Source organism: Stegodyphus dumicola, chromosome 8, assembly GCF_044657685.1.
Source record: "Stegodyphus dumicola isolate Sdum_Otavi_A_Nest chromosome 8, ASM4465768v1".
Lineage (NCBI taxonomy): Eukaryota > Metazoa > Arthropoda > Arachnida > Araneae > Eresidae > Stegodyphus > Stegodyphus dumicola.
Genome location: NC_140775.1, coordinates 144750655 through 144776270, shown reverse-complemented (window position 1 = coordinate 144776270; position 25616 = coordinate 144750655). Strand labels below are relative to the sequence as shown.

Here is a 25616-nt window from a genome sequence, read left to right as displayed (position 1 = left end):
ATCGGTCTCCTTTCATGTTCTTTAAGGAATGCTACCTCTTTCTTATTTTTATCAATTTTCTTTACGTAGGATGTAGATTATTGCTTATCTTCATGGTTCCCAAATTGTATTATTAGTGAAAATTTGCGATTCACTTTAAGAAAATATGGGGACAGGCATATCTTAGGATTTATCATCTTATTTGACTTAAAATAACCCGCTAAATATTGATTATTGGAGGAGTTAAAGCAACAAAAATCAGCGTTAAATTTATGCTAATTCTTGATGCTTTAACTCCTCCAGTAATCGTCTCAGTCAATATGTAGCGGCCATTAGACATTTCGGAGCCAAGAACGCAAAAAATCAACTATGCTCTTCCCCGGATTCGAAACCACGGATATTCCGATGCTAGATGGATGTGCTCCCACCTGCGCCATGATAGTACAGAAATAGAAATACAATAATTCCTTATATTTGCCTCCGCTTTGAAATACGACTGGAAAGAAGCGCAAAACCCAACCAGTAAAATCCAGTTGGTGACAAATTATCATCCAGCATATTTTAGTTCTGGCGCCAAAGATATATTTTTCTGTTTTTTCAGACATAGTAAAACTGAGAAATCAGCTGTGCCCTGGCCTGGGTTCGAACCATGGATCTTGCAGCTGCCAGATGAAGGTGCTAATCACACTTACACCACGAGCAATAATTGATTGCAAATAAAGCCCAAGTTATTAATCTGAAGGAGTTTACTGACAACTAAATTACTCTGAGTTACTAAATCTATATAATTACTCCAAACTAAAACATGGTGTTTTGAAACGTTTCCTTTTCATGCAGTCATTAAATTACACTTTCATTAAATTACATTTTAATAATACTTGTGGCAGTGAAAATACTTTGGGGGGGGGCGAAGTACTTTGCTCACTATAATAGGAAACAAATAAAGAAATTCTGAGTAAAAATAAGCAAAAATAAACAGGAAAATGTCATTGACTGCAGTTTTTTAATAATTTAGACCAGCTTTAACAAAATGAGGAGGTTGCGGTGAACATGGTAGAAGTTGCAGTACTTCCCGTGAAAGTTGAAGTGCTTCGTCGAAGGGTGCGTCGAAGCGGTGATACTCGGAATAAATTTTTTCAATCTTCCAACAAGAACACAGTAGAAGCTGCGCCAGTCGTAAGATGGCTGTGAAGGAAACTTTCGACAGCTCCTCAGAAATCTAAGTTAAGGGACGAAATGCTGTGAGCAATTATTTTGGTCTAAGAAACTAAAAGTTGTGGTTCAAACAATGGGATATTATTGATTTTTTCCACTTCCTTCTGTTTAACGTACAGGATCTGCTTAACCTGAATTTCGCATAAAAAAACTGCCTCTTACCCGTAGTTTTTTATTATCGTGAATTGATGAGGGGCAGAAACGTCTCACTCTTTATAAATTTTTACTTCTAGGCTCTAGTTGCATTTAACTAATTGCAGTTTTTTTTTTTTTTTTTTTTTTTTTTTTTTTTAGGTTATGCTTTCCAAAAACTGCGTCATCTCAGAAGCGGCCACAATCGTCGATGCAGTATGTTTTATTTTCGACTGGAGGATACGCCCATGAAAAGTGCCCACCAACAGCCGAGAGGTAAAATCTGAACACGGGTAGGCTTGGTAAGTCGGTTCTAATCCCTGCAAACGTACTAGTTTTTTGAAGTTTTCGTGATTTTCCTTATGTAGGTTAGGTTAGTTTAGGTATAAGTGCAGGGGTCATCCAGACGGTACAGTAGTTAGGGAAGTCTACTGCGGTACCCGAAGGGCCCAGGTTCGAATCCCGGAAAAGGCATGAATGTTTGTAAATGTATAGTGTCCTTGCGGCATGGGAGCACTTTAAAATATGCGGCGAGCCGAAAGTTCTCTCGTGAACTTAGTGGTAGGGGAAGAGGGGTGGGAAACCCTCGAACACTTGGAGTACTGTGACTGAAGAAAATCAAAGATTTCATTTTAAAAGTGACAGTTTACATAACTAAACTCCTGCGGAATTTGACAGCGTATTGCAAGTAAAAATTGTGGTTAACAGGTAACAGTTTTTCCACTTTCGTGAAGAACAAGTTAGATGTAAAAAGTGATTGAAAGCCAGGAAGGCCAGAAATATCAATAGACATAAGAAGAGTAATACTTGTAATAGAATTTGACAGTGTATTGCAAGTAAAAATTCTGGTTAACAGGTAACAGTTTTTTCACTTTCGTGAAGAACAAGTCAGATGTAAAAAGTGATTGAAAGCCAGGAAGGCCAGAAATATCAATAGACATAAGAAGAGTAATACTTGTAATAGACTAGAAAGGAAGATCATCAAGCAATCGCATGTTAACATGTGAAGAAATATCTCAGTCTATAACTATTCACCAACATCACTATACTGTATTTTAATAAAGCTTTTGTGGGAAAAAATGTTTATGCCTGATGGATGTTTTGCTGTTTGATGTGATTATATTGAAATGAAGATTTGATGACAAAGATAGTAGATTTCAGTATAAAAATTTGACTGCTGCATATTACTGCGAATGGTTGTGAAGCATAAAAACCACCTGGTTTGCTTATGAATGATCATTTTAAACATTAATACATATCCATATGTTGAAAGGTTGTGACAGATCTACTAGCCATGTATAGTGAGATGTTTTACCTCATCCGCCATAAGATCCATATGCAAGTTCACCAGAACTCAAAAATTTCCCCATTCCAAAAGAAACTAAGTGTGATCTCTGTCTTTCCTCCTTGAAAGAAGTTCCTTCAAGGTATCTTAGGACTGACAAAAAAGCAACAATCTACAAGGAGCAGCAAATCTTGTGAGACAAGACTACATAGGACTAGAGGGAAAAACTGTCTGAAATAAAATTAAGAGGAAAAAACAAAGTGTATATTTTTTGAATGACTAACTGTGCTGTTCCAATCACTATTATCTGCTCTAAAAACAATTAAGCCATTACGGTAATTCGCAAAAACCTGAATTATTTGTCATAATGTTTGTTATTACACTTAGAGGACAGCAGACAGTTTGACACATTTAATTATTATATACATAATATCAATTACGAAATAAAACTATTAACGAAGTGTGTTGAAGTATGGTTCCTATTTGAAAATGCAACTGCATTTCAAAGATAAAATTACTGCTTGTTGACTAAAATTTATAAAATATTTTATTTAGATCTCAAACAATCTCTCTGTCTCTCTATGTCTGTCTGTATGTATGTACACTGTGGGGAAAAAAAAGAACAGTTCTATATCTCTCGTCCTAAGTGCAACTTAGGATATGTATTAGATTTATATATAGCATTGTTCTAATATAGGTATTTTGACACAAAATCGGACTTTTCTGAAATGACATGCCCACTTTTTTTTCCATATTTCAATTCTACAACTCAAATTATGACAAACTGCCAAGTTTTGTAAAAATCGCATGAGTAGTTTTTAAAAAATTGGCCCTCAAAACTTTAGCTCCTCAATGTTAATTTAGTATACATTCGTCACTACCTCTTTTTTATTAAACTTATTTGATTCTTCCTTTTACTTTTCGAAATTCAGGTTCCTTCCAAATAACATTTGTCCATTTTGTATAATTTATTTTTAAAATTTTTGTTTTTAAATCATTTTTGTAAATTTTTTGAAAAAAAAAATTTAAATTATAATCTATAAAAATTTTACCGTCTTAAAGTAGATATATTTCTAAGCATACCTGCAAAAAATTAGAGTTTTTTATTCAAAATTTCCGAAGATATACGTGAATTTATATATTGGTGGGTTTTGAAATTTTTCATATTTGTTGAAAGCGATAATAACATCAAATGTGTCTTAGGCACTTTGTTAAAATTATTTGAAAATAGGAACGATGTGAATTTTTTTCCGCTCCTGCACAATGTAAAAAGGTACGAAAGGTGTGACTTTTTTTCCGCTCCTGCACGATGGAAGGAAAAGGAAACAAGTTTGTGATATATTAAGAAGTTCGCCAAGTGAATTATTTTTGAGGCAAACTGAAAAAAAAATGCGGCAAGATAAATTTTTGAATTTCTCCGTAATTTCGCACCAAATTTTACAAAATTTGATATTTAGGCATAGTTTAAGTCGTACAATTGAAATATAGAAAAAAAAAATCGGTATGTTATTTCTGAAAAAGTCCGATTTGGTGCCAAAATACCTATATTAGAACAAAGATGTATCTAAAATCTAATATATATTTTAAATCGCGCTTTCGAGACATGAAAAACGCAATTTGGATTTCGTCAATCGGCCCAGTGGAACGGGAGATACAGAACTGTCCCCCTTTTTTTTAAGCAGTGTACATGTGTGTGTATATATTATTTACTAAAGGAATATTGATTATATTATCTCCTAATAAATTTAGTAGTATATACATATTATGAGTAACTTTGATAAAATGTATATTGTTGAGCAAAAGATTTATTTATTATTAAATTATAAGAACTTGATTAACAAATGCAGTTTACTCAATGACAAACATTTATGTTTATTTTTGGAAGACTGGTTTTATTTTTGGATAAAGTTTCCTTTAAAATTTAAACAGCCATATGTCAAAATGTAAATGTTCATTATTTACATGCAAAAATATAATTTAAATTTAGAATAATTTATATTTCACATAGAAAGCTCTTCAGATCTAAAGTAAATATTGAACTTGACTAATAAAGTTATTAAAAGTCAATTTTTTTATTTAATGAGAGATCAAGCATTATATACAAATATTTTCTGGTAAATAATTTAAATATATCTTTTAGGAATAAATTTTAAAATAAATTAATTAATGTCTTAAAGGAGTTTATAACTATGATTCTCTAATCTGCATAATGAATTAATATTAATTATAGAGGATTTTAATTCATATTTTTACATAAAAACTTGGACAACTTGTAAAAATTTGCAAAAGCATTATAAAGGCATACCTAAAAAGTTTCAGAACAATACCCCATGTATTAAGCTACAAATACTCATGTATTTTTTTCAAAAGTAATACAAGAAGATATAATAAAAGTCATATTTTTTATTTTAAAATGTATAAAAATATTACATAATAAATAATTCCTTAAGCATAACAAATTTTGTGTACAAAAGCATCATCAAATATACATGGCCTACAATATCACTGCTAATATTCTTATATAATTTTAGACAAATAGCTAAAATTATGAATTTTAAAACTATCAAAAATTACAAAATAAATCATTCATTATCAACATTTAAAGATTTTGATTTTAAAAACATGCTTTTATTACACATGAATCAACACAGTGTGCACTGAAACATTTATTTCATTCAGTTTTTGTGAAAGATCATGATTAATATGTACACTAACATAGCTGGTCTGTATTTCATGTCTTATTTACATATTTCTAGCTGTTTCTGTACAGTATGAATATCAGCAAAAGGGGAAATTTCAAATGCACAAAAGTCCATTAAGAAATTTCATCCCTTATATGAAAAAATAAAATTCATTATTTTTATCTAATCTATTCATTTTGGTCTATCTGCACTAGTCAATGGTTGAAGTCCCATAGATGAACGTGAGTCTGGTTTTTTATACAATTCAAATGCACTTCCTCTATTTTCCCTATTGGATAAATCTATTAGACTTGATGGAGGTGGTTGTGGAGGAGAAGAGTGATGGTCATATGGAGGTGGATATATAGGATCTCTTCTTGGTGGTCCTCTGTAAGGCACATTATGATATGGTCCACCACCATTCATATGCACTGCAGGCCAAGATGGTGGATTGCCCATTGCTTTTGTGTAAGATCTTACATCATAATTTCTGTCCAAACTACTACCCCTTCCAGAATCAAATCCACCATTATCATCTGATTTATAATGTCTACGACTTGGTGACCCAAGTGGTGGATTTCTATAGCCATCATGCTGATCATCAGGTACAGGAGGTGGTGGGGAGTGTTTTGGAGGTAATACAAGCATATCATTTGGCGGATAACTTCTTGGTGTATAATACGGTGGAGAACCCATGAAGTCCAAACTATTACGACTTCGTTGGTTTGGAGTATATGGTGGAGGCATAACTTCAGATGTGCGGTGATTTGGTGAAGAAAAGTCATGTTGAGGAGGCCGCATATTTCCATGAGGTGGTGGTACGTCTTCTTCTGGACGCCATGGTCTAGACTGATAATGGCCAGGTTTTGGTGGTGGTACAGGTCGACCATCGGTCATCCTGATAAACGATCAAGACAAAAATTTTAGATACAAATATGAATGTTATTAAATAACTATTTGTTAAGCATAACAGAAATACATATTTTTAGTGGCATTAACTAACAACAATTAACTATAAATTATTTTAGAAAATTTACATCATCATCTGTGTGAAGCAATTTTTTCTGTAATATTACATGCAGTTTAGTTTTCAAAACTCAAAATCTACAGTCCACAGTTATATTTAAAGGATCAATAATATATATATATATATACATATTTGATCTAAAACAAAATCAGTTCAATACAAATGAGACACAAATTATTCATATAAAAAGTGCACTAAAAACTAGAAATATTTTTCTAATCAAAAAATAGTCTACATTACTATCTGCTTAATATGAACTTTAATTGAAATATGAATGATAAATATGTTGTGAAATATATTTGGGATAGATTTTTGGATGAGCTCTGTTTACCTTTACAGTGAGGAGGAAAAAATCAGGTGTAAGAAGATTTGAATATTACAGCAACAACTGAATATCCACATGAATTCTTTCTCAAAACACAATATATAGAAAATAAAGTTATGACACATACAGCGACAACTGAATATCAACATGAATTTTTCTCAAAACACAATATATGGAAAATAAATTTATGATGCATAGTTCTATTTTATATGCATACAGTATGAGTTAAAAGTCTACTCTGTACTCATCAGTTTAAAATTTCAATCCTATTTTTGTTTTAGCTAGCCCACAGACTTTTTAGTCCCCCTTTAGATTCATCAGTAATTAGTGAAGTAAACTTTGAGTATAATGAAAGTTACTTTTACAATTAATTATGTAACCTACTTAATAATGTTAAAAAAAGGATTATTCTTTTTGTTGTGAGAAATTAATTCTAAGTTAGCTATATACTAAGTAATCAAAGGGAGTAACCTTTCTCATATTATTTCAGCACTGTGTTATTTTTAAGATACTGTGGAATTTAAATACCCACAACGCATCAATCAATGAACAGGATTTTGAAACTACTTTGGATATGGCCAAATGGGCTATTAGTCTCAAAAGAGGATTTTGCATCATCCACTATACATGGCAAATCACTTTTCAAATTGTTGCCCTCAAATATTATCGCACTGCATTATTTTTAAAGGAATTTATTAATGAAAAATCTGCATGTATATATGTATTTTCCTCTGTGAAAAAAACATCAGTACCTAGAACCATCAAATTCTGAATAATGTAGTCTTCCATCCAAATATGTGCATCTGGAAGCCCTTTGCAATCAGCCTTCATTAACAGTGAATGATAAATAAGTTAACTTGTGGCACATTTTTTTAAGATTTAATTTTCATATTTGATGTTTAAAGCTATGTATAGCTATGTATAAAACCTTAAATTTGATGAATTCATGCAAATCCAAGTCCTAAATTGCAGGCATATAATGCTATGCATATTTTCTTCTGTAATTACAAATTAACATTTTATTTTAACACTAGAAGCGCACGACTTTCATTATACCTAGAATCACGGTGTGGGTCATTTTGACCCTAGATAGAAAACACTTAAAAATATGAGCAAGTGATTACTTTGGTTAAATAAAACATTTTATTTTTATGTGACAATTAATATTTCTCAGAATTTACATTAAATATTTTACATAAATCAATGGAAATCACCTAAATTTTTAGAAAATCATATCATTTAAAATTTCATTAAGTATAATATAATGTGTCTTTTAAACAAACTAAAACACATTTTTCCTAATTTTGATAGAAAAACTAAGTATAGCATTTAAATAAGTTTAGACATAACTGTACAGTAAAAATAAAAATTTTACTAGTTACTTACTAGTTTTATAGATTTTTAAAAATCCAATTTATTGCATGCATTGTGCACAAAATTTAGTAATAAGTTTTGTACATTTACCACAAATGAGTGCTTTTCGTTTTGAACAAATATCTTCGGTTTTATCTTCACATTTTGAACTGTGGCATTTTCACTTTTGAACTTCGGACTCTTTTGGCCAGAATTAAACAAACTTTTCTCTCAGTTCTTCAACTAAGTCTTGAATGAATTGTGGTCTACTAATAATTTTTTCAGATATGGCTTTGCATAAAACCCAGGCATTAATAGCACCAAGGTCCAAAATATTATAAAAAGCCTGCACGGGCCACCCACGTAAAGCAGAGTTGACAGTGTACTTCCTTGCCCATTTGGTCAATCATGACCACACTGAATTTAGTTGCATTGCAGTAAGCAATTGTATTGGGTAATTTTTTGGAACTATCTATAATTTCTGCAGTTGAATGAAGACTACTTAGCAACAAAAACAAATACGTTTTTATCTTTTTTCCCTTGATAAACAGTTAATTGATGTCTTTATGTGTTAGTAACATAGTCTCATGCAATGCGGATTTTGACATTTTTACAGGCTGGTATTTCTCTTCTTGAGTGTTTTATATTTCATACAAGGCTGGTGTTTTTTGGATTTCAATGCCTCCAAGCTTAATTGTTGTGAAAAAGTTATCTGTAGTGACATTTCTACCTTTGTTTTGATATGGACTTTCTAATCGCAGTACTACATATTGAGAAAGAGAAACATTGGATGGACTTTGGTTATCTTTTCTAAGGTACGGGAATCTATTTATTAGATATTTTGAGTCAACGTCTGCAGCTAACCAGAACTTTATTCCAAAGTTATCTGGTTTGTTTGGCATGTATTGAGTAAACCTACACGTAGCTTTTATAGGAAATAACTGTTCCTCTACAGTTATATTAAGACCTGGTATATAGCTAGTCTGGCAATTTTCAATGAAATGATTCCAAATATCAGAAATAAGGGCAAATTTGTCTGTCTCGAGACAATTTGATCTCATTGATTTTATATTTATAAGCATAAGAATCTCATTATTTCATGAAATTTGTCTCTTGACATTGTATTTCAGAAAAACAGAGATCAACAGTTCATTGACCGCAAGCTATCCAGTTCAAATCCTTTTGCACAATATATACCACGTGCATATAAAATTGCTATAAAAGCGTCCATTTCTTCTATTGTTATATTCCATTCATTTTCATGAATCTGTCGATGAACTTCATTTTCGGGGCATTTCTTTATATGCTTCATTATCCATTCATCTATGAAAAGTCTCCAGGCACTTAACAGACTGTCGTCTATAACACTGCGTTTAACATGTGGTGTTGGGCCCCCAACTTTTTTCAAAATATTTTACTTTGATTTTCTTCCTTTATCATTTGTTCCTAATGTACGACATTCCAAACTGTCCCATCTTCACTGTTTCCTACTTTGAATGTTACTACTGATTTCTTTTTCAGATTTCCTTGAGCACTCGCATCTTTTCTTAAAATTGTTTATTTTTATTTTTTATCCAATAAATTATTATTGCGATGAGAAGATCCAGCGTTTGTTAGGGCACTACCAGAGCCATCATCACTTTAAGTTTCTTCATCTGAATTTGAATTTTCATCATTAACTGAGTTATTCATCCTCATTATGCAAAATCAAAACATTGTCATCATTATCATCATAATCTGAATCAATTTCAGATAATTGTTGTAAATATCCCAAAGTGTCCTGAAAAGTGTTGAACAGTCCTGAATGGTTTCGTGACATATTATCTATTCTTATACTAAATATAGAATAAAAGCTACTTCAAAAAATCTTTCAAAATATTCCACTGCATTCAAACACAGTTCACATTTGGAACCAAACATTATGACTTTGACTCAAAACCTACACTATTCCCCTCCTGGTGTAGTCTATTTGAAGAATTCGAGGATGTGGCAGATCTTCTTTACTGTTACTTCCAAGAAAATGCCTCTGTTTTTTGTCATTTAGGCATAAACATTTCTTAAGAGTCAAATTTACATGCCTGGCGTTCTAGGTATAAGTGTTAATAATTAGAAATATATTTATGTTACTTATTTTCAGATTCGGTAAGTTACTGTTTACCTTAAATTACTAAAAGTCATAAAAGGAATTTTTTTTTTTTTTTTTTCAATTAATACGTTTTGCATGGTGACAAACACCGGTTCAGGTCAACCTGACCCAACTCTGCTGTTCTAGTGTTAAATTTTAATGATAAAAATCCAGATGAATAGATTTCTGTCAATGCTCACCTCTGCTGATAATTTGCTGGCTTAGGCGGCGGAGATGGGGGAGTTGGTCGTTCTTCAGGATGCCTAGAAAAAAATTTAAATGTTAATATTTTTAATATTAAAATGATTACATTAAATATTTTTAAAAATTTTGAAGATAATAAGATAGAGACAAAGGCATTTCATATTGCACAACATTAGTATAGAACATTTATTTGAGTACAATTAATAGTTAAAAGTTCAATTTAAATGTGCATTCATACAGAATATGTATTCCATGTTGACAATAAAGGTAACATTCTTGGGTTTGAGATCAGATCCATGATAATGCAGCATTATGAAAAAGACAAACTTCTTCGTATAGTAATGAAAGATGTTCCATTTATCCAGGCATGATATTTTCCCCATACATTGAACTTTGTGTTATTTTTCCTTGAACTAATGAAGAAGCTGAGAACTGATGTTCTTTGAGTAAACTAAACACTTTTTAGCATTTACCACAGATGGGCTTGAAAATTAATATTATAGACTGTTTTAAATAAAAAATTAATTTATGAAGCAATGTCTTATATTTGTCTCCATCTGTCTTCTAAAACCATTTTTTTAAATCTTTCTTTCATTTATGGCAGTTGTTAAGAAGCCTAATTTTTACTTAATTTTTATTCTGCCTTAAAAAAAAAAAAAAAAAAACCTTCTGATGCATTCAGCATTAACTATACACTACTATGTTTGCAAAGTTCAAAGGAAAGATAATACTTTGCTCTCGGGAAAGAATAATATAAATAATACTTGCAAGTTCCCATGTAACCATGTCAAGTCATACTTATATAAAACATGCATAGTTAGATAAGCAAATAATTTCTGAACAACTCTTTTTCACTGTCAGAACATAGTACATCATATCCAGGAGTGCTCAAAAGAAAAACCAATATTCAACATATCCAGTCAAAAGTCGTTAATTCGGACACCCATAATCCGGACTTCAAAGCTAAAAACTTTCTGCGCATGCGCCGCGTTGACACATGCACATAGGCGTTTACACGTGCGCGACGACTGCGCATTTGCGTTTTCGCGTGCGCGTTTAATGTATAACGGACGGTATAAGCTAAGATTATCTATTTCAGTTAATGTTGATGATTGCGTTGTTTCTTAATCTTCGAATTGGATGCGGCTTATTATTTTTTGCAGACTGTAAGAGCAATGTTATAAAAGTAAACTTGAACTTTCGATTATGTCAAATAGAATTTCCGATGCTGAAGCTCCCAAAGGATCTACAAAACGAAAGTATGTTTCAATATCCATCAAACAAAAAGTGGAATTGCTGCAAAAAATGGATAAAGATATGAAGAAGGTGACAGAGAGGTTAGTGAAAACGAAAAAATTTCGATTGACAAGTTAGTCGGTATTCTCGGCACAGCAGTTACGGGACTTGAACAGTGGAACTTTGTAACTGAACAAGAAATTATGTCTGTTTATAGAATTAGAGAGAAAGTATTATCACATAAAACGAAGCAACTTAAACAACTTACATTGAAAGAAATGTTTAATAAAGTAAACAAATAAATATTAAGCTTTTTTTTTGTAAATTTTGATACCCTTTAGATCATAATTGTTCTTTATTTCATAAATTACGGTTTCATATTTTTAATTTTAGAATTTCTGCATGCCATCTTACAAAATTTAAACTGATGACCTATAATCCAGAAAAATCGATAATCCGGAATCGCCGAAGTCCCAACGAGTCCAGATTAACGACTTTTGACTGTACAAAGTTATCAGTTTTGAAAACAATCTTCCAACAATACACAAAATATGTGAAAAATTATTCGTAACTAAAGCACATTTAATAGTACACTTAATTAGTTACCAATTTTAAAAAGATTTTTTTCTACTTATATTTATTACTGATTGCAATATTATAGAATTCACATTTTGGTTATACAAATTATACATTTTTGCTTCATGATAAAGCATTATTTGTTATAAACAAGATGAAATGATATAAAATTTTTAATGATATTTTAATGCCTACTATATAAATTGTAAATTTAGTCATCTGGATTACTTGGAACTTTGAAATTTAGTTTTCTATACATCATTTTTGATATAAAAATAGATGGTTTACTCATGAAATATTTCAAAACAACATTTTTTGTGTGTAGCTGATAATGACATATAATGATGCTATTAAACTCAAAAGTTTTGTGGCCGAAATAAATTTCTTACTATAAGATACAATCTGTCAATCTAAGAGCTCATTTCGACACATACCATGATGGAAATATATTGACATTTAAACTAAAATGAATAACATGAAATCTTAATTCTTATAAACATTACATAAGATATAAAAAATACACAAAATTTATATTTAAAGCAGTAATAATAATGTTAACATTATGACTTATCCATAGGAATGCTAAATAATATTCTGGAAGTATAATTTACCTATACTTATTAGGAGGAGGAACTCTTCCACGTTCCATATTTACTGATTTTGGTGGTGGTGGTTGAGCAGTACTTCTGGTATATCGATAAGGATCATGAGATGAACGATTATTCACACCTGATGCAGGGTATGGATCCCCTCTGTTTTTATCACTAGGATTTGATGAATACTGATTATATGAGTCACTACTATATGATGAGCTATCAAATGCTCCCTGAAAGGAAATAAGCATTGTTATTCATGCAAAAATAAATAATAATAATAACAAAAAAGAATCTTATATATGAATCCAAATATAAAATGTCTAATAAAAGACAAAAATAAAGGCAATATCTTAAGCAGCAAACCAAATTTTCTTAATTTGTTAGTTCATTCATTGTAATCAAGATAAGCTCAGTTAATGTTGAAAAAACTTGTTAAAATAAAAACTGCCCATGCAGTAATGATCACTGAATGTTGTAGTTAAATTTAAGAAACCAGCAGGTTAAAAAAAATTAGTTTGCTATTTTTAAAGATATAAAAAATCAGTCCTTATTAAACAAAACAAACAAAAACTTTTATTTTCCTTGCCAAAAATGCTTTCATTAACTCTAGGAGATGGGAAAAAACTTCTCATTTTTAAGTTTATAGCAAAATTTTCATATTCATGGCACTGTATTTCTTCTCATAAAATCATAATTACATAATGAGCATTTATTCATTGAGTTTTATTCTTATACAGTACAAAGTCTTTATAATCCGGACATCCATAATCCAGAATGATCTATAATCCGGACCTCAAAGCTACAAACTTTCCGCGCATGCGTAATTACGCATACGCATTTAATGTATAACGAACGGTATAAGCTAGACTAAAATTATCTAATCTATTTCAGTTAATATTGTAGATTGCGTTGTTCCTTAATCTTCTAATTGGATCCGGCTTATTATTTTTAGAAAGTGACAGAGAGGTTAGTGAAAACGAAAAAATTTCGATTGACAAGTTAGTCGGTATTCTCGGCACAATTACAGGACTTGAACAGCGGAACTTTGTAACTGAACAGGAAATTATGTCTGTTTATAGAATTAAAGAGCACATAAAACGAAGCAACTTAAACAACTTGCATTGAAAGAAATGTTTAATAAAGTAAACAAATAAATATTAAGCTTTTTTTTTTGTAAATTTTGATACCCTTTTGATCATAATTGCTCTTTATTTCATAAATTATGGTTTCATATTTTTAATTTTATAATTTCTTCATGCCATCTTACCAGATTTGAATTTATGATCTATAATCCGGAATAGCCGAAGTCCCGACGAGTCCGGATTAAAGACTTTGTACAGTAGGTAAATTAACACTTCAATATACTTGTAACAACCACATAAATAGTTTAATAAAAAATGTATTTACATTTTATACAGATAAGATCAGATAACATATCTTATTCTTGTTTTGCCCTTGAGCAATCTAAATTAAAACCGAGATATTATTACCATAAAATTGCATCTAATAGTGCCATTCTCTAATAATTCCAATAATTCATAAGCACTGATAGAGTATAAGCTAAAATCAAAACAGTGTAATGAAAAATTTAGAATTACTGTATGCAGGGAGTCACACAGCATGTTCATAAACTAAACTATTAACACTTGGCATGCGGTTATACTTCACCGCGAACTTACGAGTGCAGCAGAGCGTTTTTTCGTGAATCGCGTGGAAGTATGGTTATTCAGGAAAATCGCAGTAAATCGAAAACTACTTCGTTTTTATGAAAGAAACTTTTCTTATTTTACACTTAAATATATACTGTATGAGTATTAAACAAAAAAAAATTTTTTTTAAAAATTACAAAATCACAAAAATAAATGATTTTTAAAATTTTACAATGTATTAAAAAATATTTTTTCATAACAAGTACAAATAGAACTGATAACACGTTAATAGTTCTTTACAGTATGGTACCATTCAAAGCATTTTCCTCTATGAAGAGGAACACGGCAGAAGCTACATATGAAACACGTTTCACTTCGCACTTTTTTGACTGCGCACACGCGACATTGTCTCTGTGGATTTTTCTTCTTCCTGGCACCAACAATTTTCTCCAATACGTGTTTGCGCATATCCATGCACAATCTTCCAGGAGGGTCGCGTTTTGATATCATTTGCTCTGGTTCTTCAGTGCTGATTTCAGGTAGTTCATCAGTAACCCAATGTCGTGCGATGTTGTGCAAAAATTTCTTGTATTTTATTTTTTGCGTCTTTGTCAAATTGTATACTACATATGCATTGAAAAATGCACAATTCATCATATACATAACTAAGCGCTTTGTCCACTTCACTGTTTTACGCAAAATACTATAGTAGGACAAATACTGATCGGCCTGATCTACCGTAATTTCCGGAAGAAACGCCGCGGCGTTTAGGTGTTTAAAACTTAAATTTTCAGCTGGTGCAGCGTTTCTACCCATGCGGTGTTCAGGTGCACTAAAAATAAAATATTTCCTATGATGGTCATTGTACATAGTTTGGATGTCATTGCAGATGTCACCAGTATGCCATTGTGCATAGACTGGTGCTGTTCCCACACAAAAGACCACTCAGTTGCTTTTTGTGAACATTATTTTGTTTACATTCTTTCCCTTGAACGGACCTACATGCCTTATTCACCCTACATGCCTAAACGAGATCTCAGAACAATAACATTCTTCCCCCTTTCAAATCAACATTCTCATCAGTTTGAATAGTCTCTCTCCTCTGCCATTCGATGAATCTTCCAGGACTCATCCTCTCCCCACCCCTGCCTTTTCTGCAATTTTTTTCAAAGGCGGACACGACTCCACCTGCCTCGCAATAACGAACTCTGACGTATTTCCCCTTCAGCATGTATCGATTTTTCTTGGCATTCTGCCAGATACAGATCCCATCAGTTTGTGTACAAGTACTTGTTGGATAGTTTTTAAGTAAGAAGGGAGCAGAAAATTTTTGAAAATGTCACCTAAACGGCACAGAAGCTATATTGCTGGTTTTAAGCTTAATGTAATTTCACGTGCTGAACAAATTGGAAATCGAGCAGCAGCTCGAGAGTTTGAAGTAGACAAGAGATGTATTTGACGTTGGAGAACTGAAAAAGAACTTCTTAAAAATATGCCACAACAGAAACGAGCCAAAAGAAGTGGTACTGTAAGGTGGCCGAATCTAGAGGACGACCTTGCAAACTGGATAAAGGAACAACGAGGAAAGGGAATGGCAATTTCGACTGTAAAAATTCGCTTACAAGCAAAATTTATAGCAAAACGAATGAACATAAATGATTTCAAAGGAGGTATAGCAGATTTATGAAAAGAAAAAAAATATTTCTGTGCGTACTAGAACAACAGTCGGGCAACAATTACCAATGGACTGGCAGGACAAAAAGGCATCTTTTCTAAAATATGTGACAGATATTATTGACAAAAAAAAAAATCTTTGGTCACAGATAATAAATATGGATGAAACGCCGTTATCTTTCGACTCTCCTGCAAACAGAACTGTTGATGAAACTGGTGCAAAAACTGTATCTGTGCTTACGACAGGGCATGAAAGAACGTCATTTACATGTGTGTTAGCTTGTGCCGCAAACAGTGACAAGCTAAAGCCGATGATCATTTTTAAACAAAAGACTATCCCGAAGGGAGATTTTCCTAATGACCAATTATTTGTACAAACAAGAACTGCTGTATGAGCGAAACAATCATGCATGAGTGGCTACAAAATGTTTGGCAGTGTTGTATGGGATCTTTTTTCCCAACTAAAAGGGTTATTGATAATGGATTCCATGTGTGCTCATTTACTTGAGTCAGTGAAAACCAAATGTCAAAAATTGTCTACGACCGAAGCAATAATCCTGGTGGTTTGACAAAAATCTTACAACCGTTAGATTTGTCAGGTAATAAATCCTTCTAAGCTGAAGTCCAAAAGCGGTGGGAGTGTTGGATGAGTGAAGGATTGAATATGTATACTAAAAGCGGTAAAATGCGTACAGCATCTTATGAAGAAGTCGCAAAGTGCATGGAAATCGGTAAAAACATCGTCAATAATAGCAGGGTTCAAAGAAGCTAGAATTATATCCTTAGATAATCAGTATATGGCGAAACTACTGTGAGTATCCTTTCGATCAAATGTAATCCTCAAGCTGCATAAACTTCAAAATTGCAAATATAACCAGTGTCACTTTCAGACAATATTCGTATGAGTATGCCGTATTTTATAATTTTTCCAGCGTTGTAAACTCTAAAAAACAATCATCCTCTCCAAGGTATTATGCCCTGACGATACTCGTTGTTTCAGTATGTAAATGTTATTGAATTTTTCAACAAAATAATTTAGTATAGGCCTGACTTTGAATAATCGATCAGAATCGTCCATGATGTCTTCATTGTTATTGAAATGCCAAGCCTTCCATATTTAGCGAAATCTATCCCTTGACATAGTTTTTGAAAAAAACAGTGTACTTGTGCAGACATCAGTTGACCAATAATCATCTCGGGCATCTTTACAAACTTGTCCCATGAAAATAATAAGCCCTAAAAATTTCTTCATCTCCGGAATCGTAATATCTCTCCATTTCATGCTTTTGGGGGATATCTTGAACTGATTCATATTTTGATAATACCACCTGTTTGATTCCACGACTAAGCAAAAAAGTCATCGCCTATAAATAACTTTACTGCATCAGCTGTGGATTCAGGAATATTAGCCATGTCAGTTATCCCAGGATGACCCAAAAACTCTTCAAGGTCTGGAGGATTGTCAATCGATGACCATTCATCTGCTTCTTCATCAGAAGTTGTTTCAGAACTACTAGAAATTCTTCTTTGGGCGAACACTCGAGAATGTGGAATAATTTCATCATCGTCACTTTCTTTGATATCTTGACTTTCAGAATCACTATCATACGAAAAGTCTGATAATCTGTCAGTGCATATTTCTTCATCACTATCTTTGTCACAACGGTTCATTTTATCAATTTATTTAATCAATAATAAGAAGCTTCAAATTGACAAAACACAATTTGTATGTTCTGGAGCTAAGAATTCGATTGAAGACGAAATAACTCAACAAAAGATCAAGTAACTCGACCAATCGTAACTTGTTGAAAGAAAAAATGCAAAGCAACGCAAACAACATCCATATAATGTCTAGATTTGGGTATCCACCACAAATCTACTAAATACGCATTTTTACGTGACCCATGCTCCAGTGGCAGACTACAAAAATGTAAAAATGTGTTGCCCGCATGCCATACGTATTTTTATGTGACCTGCGCTCCAGTGACAGACTGCAAAAAACGTAAAAATACGTTGCCCGCATGCCAAGTATTAATTTATTTATTTATACATTTTTTTCCCGTTACTGCTTTTCATTTTCTAGAACTATGCATAAATAAATTCTGTTTTAAAAAGATATGTACGCATTTTCTTTTCCTTTTATCGTATATTTTCTTTAACTAAATTATACCAGTTTTTAAAAAGAATCCTATTGAAAAATCCTTGACTCAGTCTTTTTGAATCATTTATAACATATTTTAGTTTGGAAGGCCTAAAATCATCCATAAATAATTAAAGAAAGCGAATATACAGCTGACTCGGTGAAATCGTAGACTGAATGTCAGTTCATGTTTGCCTCACTGTGATTGGTCAATTCTTGCTGGCATAAAGTCCAACAGTTACAAGAGAAAGGTTTGGTGTATTCGCAGGTAGTCTGCAAGAGTTTGTATTAGTTAATAAGATGAAAACTATCACAATGTGGACAAATCTTTTTTAAAATTTATGAATATGAGAAAAGTAACGCAAATATATTTAAAATTTTCAGAATTTTCCGCTAAAAAGGTGGGAGGTGGGGAAGCATGAGCAAATATGGTAATAATACATGTTTTTTGTTTTGTCCCAGAGAAGCTAGGGTTAATAAACAGCAGTACTGAAAGGGCCTATTTACTATCTAGACCTACAAGGCTCAGACCCGAGACCACAGATTTTATGAGGCCCTATACTGTAATAATCCTGATTTTTCTTATGAAAGCAAGGAAAGCAAGCATTACAGAAAGAAAGAATACTGTGCCTTAGTTCTCACACTATCTTAATTAGGCCATGAGTGCATTATAGGTTAACCTACAGCACTACAAACTATAACATTTTACAGACAGAGAATGTTTACCGAGATGCACAAAGTTAGGTAAGTCCTACATTTCTTCCTAACCTTTGTAAAAGTAAACATTTTTTTAAACCTATCAGCTGATCATCAAACATTAAGTGGTAGCAGATTTCCCTTAAACATCATTAAACATCAAGAATCAAAAGTTATCCATTTGGATAATTTGAACTTAAATATGAAAGTATTAACAATCTAAAAGATAATTCTCTCAGATTTAAAGAAATGAAACAAAAAAAAATATATATATTTTAGTTACTGTAAATAAAATTTCAAACATACCAGTCTTCCATTAGGTCTCTCTAGTGAATGTGGCTGAGCACCAGTATTAATGTAATCTGGAGGCTCTCGTTGATCACGACCAGCTACAATAAGAAGTAAACAAAAAATGGTTAAAATATGGGCAAGTTATTCCATAACACTTGAGCATAAATAAGCAATAACCAGCAGCAGCCAAAAGCAACCACCACCACAGCCATGGCGAAGCGCAACAGTACAGAAAAGCAGCATATTTCTTTTAATTTGTATTAGGAAGATGGGAAAAAAAAAGTGAAAACACACCCAGGGTAAAACAGGAACTAAAAAAAAAAAAAAAAAAAGTATACATGTTCTGTACAATTACTATTAATATATGTAATCTATACTTGCTGAGTACTAAATACTCAATTTTATTTTGACTACAGGTGACCTCAAAAATACAATCCTCAAAACTAATCTCAATTAAATAAATAGTGATAATTAATTTGAGTTTAAATTTAGAATGTCTGATGTGAATGCTATCTAAAAGAGCAAATCAATTAACAGATTTAACCAACATTAAAATAATATTAATTTTATTAATATTATTTTAATTAATTAATTATAATAATTAACTATAATTGGCAGAAAAATTGTTAGTAACCATTTGCTAATGATTTTTACCAAGTTATTTACTTTTGGAGATGATAATGGATAAATTCAAATATTTTATTAATGTTCATATTATCAGTGAAGATAAAATAAGTAAAACTTTAAAGCAAGGAAAAATTTGTCATTTTTTAAAAAAGATTCCATGATTTAATTCTAAAAATTATATCACAAATTTAGTTTGCACTTATAATTTAATAAATCTACTCCTAAAATCCCATCCTAAAATATTTAGTTTTTATTAATAACATTAAACAAACGATCATAATTTTTGGCTGTAGATTTTTATAAGGCAGTGAGAAATCAATACAATAATAAATTTTTTTAAATATTTGTGACTTTTGAACAGTAATTAAAAACTAGATTTTCATGCTTTTGTTATAAGATTATAAACTTTAGAAATGTTAAGAAATCTGAAGACATAGCAGCAACATAGACAAAGGTGAAGGTGTTAAGGATACCTTCTATTAAAAGTGAGTGGCGGCCACGCGCAAACAATCTTTCTTGAGCAGTTCTATAATGAGTTGGCTTGCTAGTTCGATCCACTCGTGGTGGTGGTTCTGGCTGAAGAGGAGAACGAGCCTTTGATATTGTCTCACCCCCTGTGCATAAGGGTTTCACATTAACATAACAGAAATTTAACTAATAATAAATTCTTAGACTGGTGTACAAATGGCATCAGATTATGTTGAACTAATATAATGGAATAAAATTAAATGAGAATATAAAATAAATTTTTCATTAACTTTTAAGATTGATAAAAAGGAACTTCAAATGTGTTTTGAATAAATAATTAATACAGTACAAAATCCAAAAGTCCATTACCCGGAATGATCTAAAATTCGGACCTCAAACCAACAACAACCTTTTCCTTGTAGGCTTTATGCATGTGCGTTTGATCCCCCCCCCTCTGCGCATAATAAAACATATGGAGAGTTCTGATTCTTAATTTCACTTCGACACTAAATAAAATACCTTGCTATTGAAGAAACAATCATTTTAGCATAAATTTGTGCGATCAGTAATTTGGCTCCTTTGCTGCGTTATCTGCTTGGCACACATCTCACGCAAAACATTCTGCATAGATACATCGTTGATCTGAAGCGGACCACGCAAATCATTATTTATTATACTTTCCTTTCATTACCACATGTTTATCAAAACATGACAACTTGAGTAATGACTCATGCAGTGATGCCTAAACAATTTTTTATGTTAATAATTTAATAATAAAGAAGTATGTTGACATTACGCTTGGCGATGATTACAGATTTAAGTTAAATGCGCTAAAAAATGTTGACGAGGAAAAATTTACCAAAAATTTCTTTCCATATGCTAAAAATAGATTTTGTTGATGATACTCATAGACCCAAAGATTACAGTTAGGGCTATTTGAATTAAGAATAACTGATTTATTATTCACTAAACCCAGAACCAGCCCGGGGCTCGTATGGCCATGCCGAGTCGCAGAATTAGGACCCACAGAGACTGCATCAGGCAGTAAGATATCTAGCGTCAGTCTTCAGAAAGGCTAAAGTATTTGTGGAAATTTATTTATTCAGAACTCTGATAACCATTAAGCACATGCAAGAAATAAACATACATATAATGAATAACTAAATTAATACAATTCAGGCTTAGTCTCAGTGCGCAATAGAAGCAATGTAAAAGTTAATGGAACAACTTGCCATTAGGCGCCAAGCTCATGATGCATAGCCATATAGTGAAGGATAGCTAAATCTGATGATGATAGCCACTTTTAAAAATTTTTCAGATATCGCAAAACAAATGTGAAATTTTTTCAATAAACGGATTTTGTAAAGAAATGTAGAGAAGCAGTAATAAATGATAATGATATAAAAGAAGTTTTTCATTGTGATGACAATACTTCTCAATCATCAATCAAGTAATGAATGGCGAAATCTGTAGTATGGTTCCAAATCCAGAAAAAACCACTACCGATAGTTAAGAAAGTGACAGATAAATTACTGAAAACAAGAAAATTTCGATTTACAAGTTAGTTCGAATTCTCGAAACAGCAGTTACAGGACTTCAACTATGTAACTAAACAAGAGATTATATCTGTCTACAGAATTAAAGAGAAAGTATAAACACAAATTTACTATTTATTAACGACAATGCTTTAAACTTTTTTTTAAATGTGTTTGATTAGCTTAATACAGTGACCTATCTTCAGAAGCTTTTAATATCATTTAAAAAAAAAAAAACTACTATAAAAAGTTATGTGACTTGATTGCTGAAGTTTAATTCATTAACATTTAAATGCAAGTTTTTATATATTTAATGAAATTAAGCTCAAACTATCATTCAGGTTTAAATGTTAAATTCAAGTTTTATATTTAAAAATGTTAAAATTGATATAAAAATAAGTTATATTCAGAGGCTAGACAACAAATGAATCATTCCTTAATTGAAAACTATTGCACAACATAATTTCAGCACTTGATCCTGAGCTTACTTGAGTATTAACTACAATAGCAAAATTTCAAAGGACATCAAAGCAAGCAGTAGTAAACAATTTTATGTACATAATTATTATAAAAAGTACAGCAAAGTAAAGCATGGACAAAAAACTTACTTTTATTTCATTCAACCAACATTCTTAAATATTTTTACTGGACAAAATTTATCAAAAAAAGTACATTTTAGTAATCTCTTCATTCAACAATCCAAATAAATTCAGTGCAGTCTATGTTTTTATAATGCCCTGATTTTTTAATGTTTTTGTGAATTGTAAGATATGTATATTTGATGTTACATATTCAGAGAAGTATACTTAATGTGAAAATTCAAAACAGTTCAAGGGGAAACAAATAAAAGACATATTAAGGTATTCAGGACTTTTCATGCAGTTTCGATATTATTGTAACATAGCACAAAATAATAATTTAAGAAAGATCTAAATGAGAAGCATTAAATATGCCTTTATAGCATATACTGCCAACATAGCAAAAAATGATAGTAGACAAACCACATATTTTTCTCTAATATTTCATTTTAATGCAGTTTATGTACTTACCTGGATTGTATTTAGTGGTACTAATGGAATCTCTTGCATCAGACCCTGGAGGTAGTGAATCCTAGACAAACAGAAACATTTTATCAAGCACCAGCAGAATAGATTTCAACTGAATAAAAATACCTTAAAAAAGAATCTTTTTTATATGTTGAAACAAAGAAGAAAACTTTTTTAAACATAGCACATATGCACTGTAGGGAGCTTCACACAGTGATAATGGATACAAATATTTTTTCTCCATACCCCCCCCCAGAAGGGCTAACATTCTTCAGCATCTAATTACAAATTTCTGATAGTAAAAGAAAATTTTAACATATTTATGGTTAATTAATCAATGATGCATTAAGCAGAATTTAGAATAATGAAAAAAGAAAAAATATGAAATAATGGATAAACTATATTAAAACTAAATTACTTGTAATATTAGAACAGAAAACCATAAAATGTCTGCCTAATTTATACTTTAATAAACTAGCTGCAATAAAAAATTCAAATTCCAAAATTATTATTATTTACACATTTTTAACTTTTATGGAAAAGCAACATATTAATGCTTAAAACATTTTCAGAAGTTCAGTTTTCAAATATACAAAATGATTAAGCTATTATAAATAAAGTTCTGGCTTTAAATTAATGGCTTTACAAAATTAAACTTACTTTACACAAATTAACAAATTAAATAACACTTTATACAATAAAACTTACTTTAAGTTTCTTCATACATAATATTTTGAAAAATAAATATTTAAAAATTCTACAACTAATAAAAAATAAAACTCACAAATTTGATTCAAAGAATTACTACCATTTCTATTGCTTGTACGCATTTAAATTTATTACGTATTTTAACCACAATACAAAAATTATAAATTTTCTATGAAAGTGAATAATTTTAAACTAAAAATAAAAAATATATTACATAGCATTAAAAATTACCTAATTTATATTTACTCTGATTATTTGAACAAAATAGAGAAACTTCACTTTAGAAAGTAGTCACAAATAATTTATTTTGAAACCAAAAAACATAGTAACTTACTTGCTGCTGTAGAAATTCAAAAGGCAGCTATAAAAGGGGAAAGATTAACATTTAGAATTTAAAGTACACACAATTTATAATGCAAATAAATAAATAAATAAATAAAACTAAATAGTGAAATCAGATAGCAAATATAATTCAAAAATGAGTTTTAATTCAAGCAAACTATACCTCAATGAATTAGTATTAGAAGAAAGGTACCTGACGAGAACGAGAGTTTGAGTAGCCAGGAAGCTGATTGTAACCTGGAGGACCAGACATTTCTTCTTGCGTAGCAATACTTGGATCACTGGATGCTTTGACCATATGCCTGTCACTACCAGGTAGTCCTAATTCTTGCAACCCTGACGGTCGACTGTCTGTTGCAAGCTCTAAATCACTTTCAGGAGATGAAGCATAACTAAGTCGAGAAGTCATGGGAAACAAGAAATCATCGGATATTGCCTCCTCTGGCTACAAGTATAATATTTTTATTACACTTAGATCAATCAATCAATTTTGTATATTTGACAGCTGCAGGCAATATTGAAAAAAAAAGTAGTTTAGATAAATATCTAATCAAATAAAAATATAATTAGTTCACAAATTACATTTTCTTCTTCAAAATTATTTTTCAGCACTGTTGTTGGTTTGTGTAATATTAATAATTTAAATGTTGGATTATATGATTCTGCATGAAGATATAATTGCAATCACATATTTTTATTCAATGTAACCAAGACTTTCCATCAGAAAAAGAAAATTCAACCATAAGGAATTAAAATATAGCATTTAAACTATAAGAGAGAGCTTACTTTTGATTCTGAAATCCATATAGATTGTTGTTGTTGTTTATCAATAGTTTCTCGTAATTTTTTATACCACATATCTGCACTAGTTAGTGTGATTGTAGCTGAAAAAAGGAGTATGCATGTAATTAAAGAAAATCTATAAAACAATACATATAAGTGAAATAATAATTAGATAAAAAAAGGAAACAGTTCATGAACTACACTGAATATCTGACAGATGATTCAGGCTAAGAATAAAGAGTATATTTAGAATAAAGTCCTTTAAAGAAAGAAAATTTTCTTGAATTTTCTTTCTTTAAAGAAATTTTAAACTAGTTCAAAAGTCACTCTTCTTCTAAACAATTGTTCTAACAATTTATTTAAAATATTAAAATAATTATATAAATTACATGAATAATGCAGACCAACTGCAATTTAAAAACAGACATATAGAAGTTGTAGCAATGAATGCTTACTTAGTAATGCAGGCATTATTCTAATGCATTTATTGCATTGACTCCTATATTCATTTCTGATACAAGCACATTTATTAAGCTTATAATTTCTCTTTTTTATATTAATATTTTTCCTTAAAAAATTTAATTATATAAGTAACTCTAATTTACAATGATTTATTCTTAAATTACAAAGTTTATAATATTTACCTGTAAATATATGAGACCACAATTTTTCTAATTTTACTGCATGATCATACAGTTTCTTTGAGCTCTTATGACTGGATTTTGCAAGACGTGATCTTAATTCTTTGACTGTATGTTTATTTTCAGCTCTCATAAATATTACTATGGGATAAAACTGAGCATAGTTCAAACGGTCCACAGCACTTGGAGTGATGTCCAGTATTGCATGTTTCCCCTAAGATACAAAATTTTGTATTAAAATTTAAGAACTCAACATTTTTATGACTATTTTTTCACAAAGCT

General features: G+C 31.0%; 1 protein-coding gene and 1 long non-coding RNA gene across 9 annotated transcripts in view; one reads left to right on the top strand and one right to left on the bottom strand.

Annotated features, from left to right (window-relative positions):
- The first annotated feature begins 278 nt into the window (after window positions 1-278).
- LOC118187634 (uncharacterized) lies at window positions 279-25587 on the top strand. The gene is made up of 3 exons (XR_004757993.2): window positions 279-1220; window positions 1489-1628; window positions 25461-25587. It is a non-coding gene; the product is annotated as an uncharacterized LOC118187634 (long non-coding RNA).
- The window catches only part of LOC118187631 (tight junction protein ZO-3-like), a 369809-nt gene continuing 349187 nt past the window's right edge, over window positions 4995-25616 (bottom strand). For 7 of the 8 annotated variants that reach the window (XM_085822530.1, XM_085822531.1, XM_085822532.1 and 4 more), the window contains 10 exons: window positions 25338-25548; window positions 24697-24794; window positions 24104-24355; window positions 23903-23929; window positions 22864-22924; window positions 20285-20425; window positions 19200-19282; window positions 12750-12964; window positions 10323-10385; window positions 4995-6190 (listed from right to left, as the gene is read on the bottom strand). In XM_085822530.1, coding sequence (XP_085678656.1) covers window positions 5485-6190; window positions 10323-10385; window positions 12750-12964; window positions 19200-19282; window positions 20285-20425; window positions 22864-22924; window positions 23903-23929; window positions 24104-24355; window positions 24697-24794; window positions 25338-25548 — 1857 coding nt within the window. In that variant the 3' untranslated portion in view covers window positions 4995-5484. The remainder of the gene's footprint in view (window positions 6191-10322; window positions 10386-12749; window positions 12965-19199; window positions 19283-20284; window positions 20426-22863; window positions 22925-23902; window positions 23930-24103; window positions 24356-24696; window positions 24795-25337; window positions 25549-25616) is intronic. The other variant, XM_085822533.1, reaches the window with a different exon arrangement.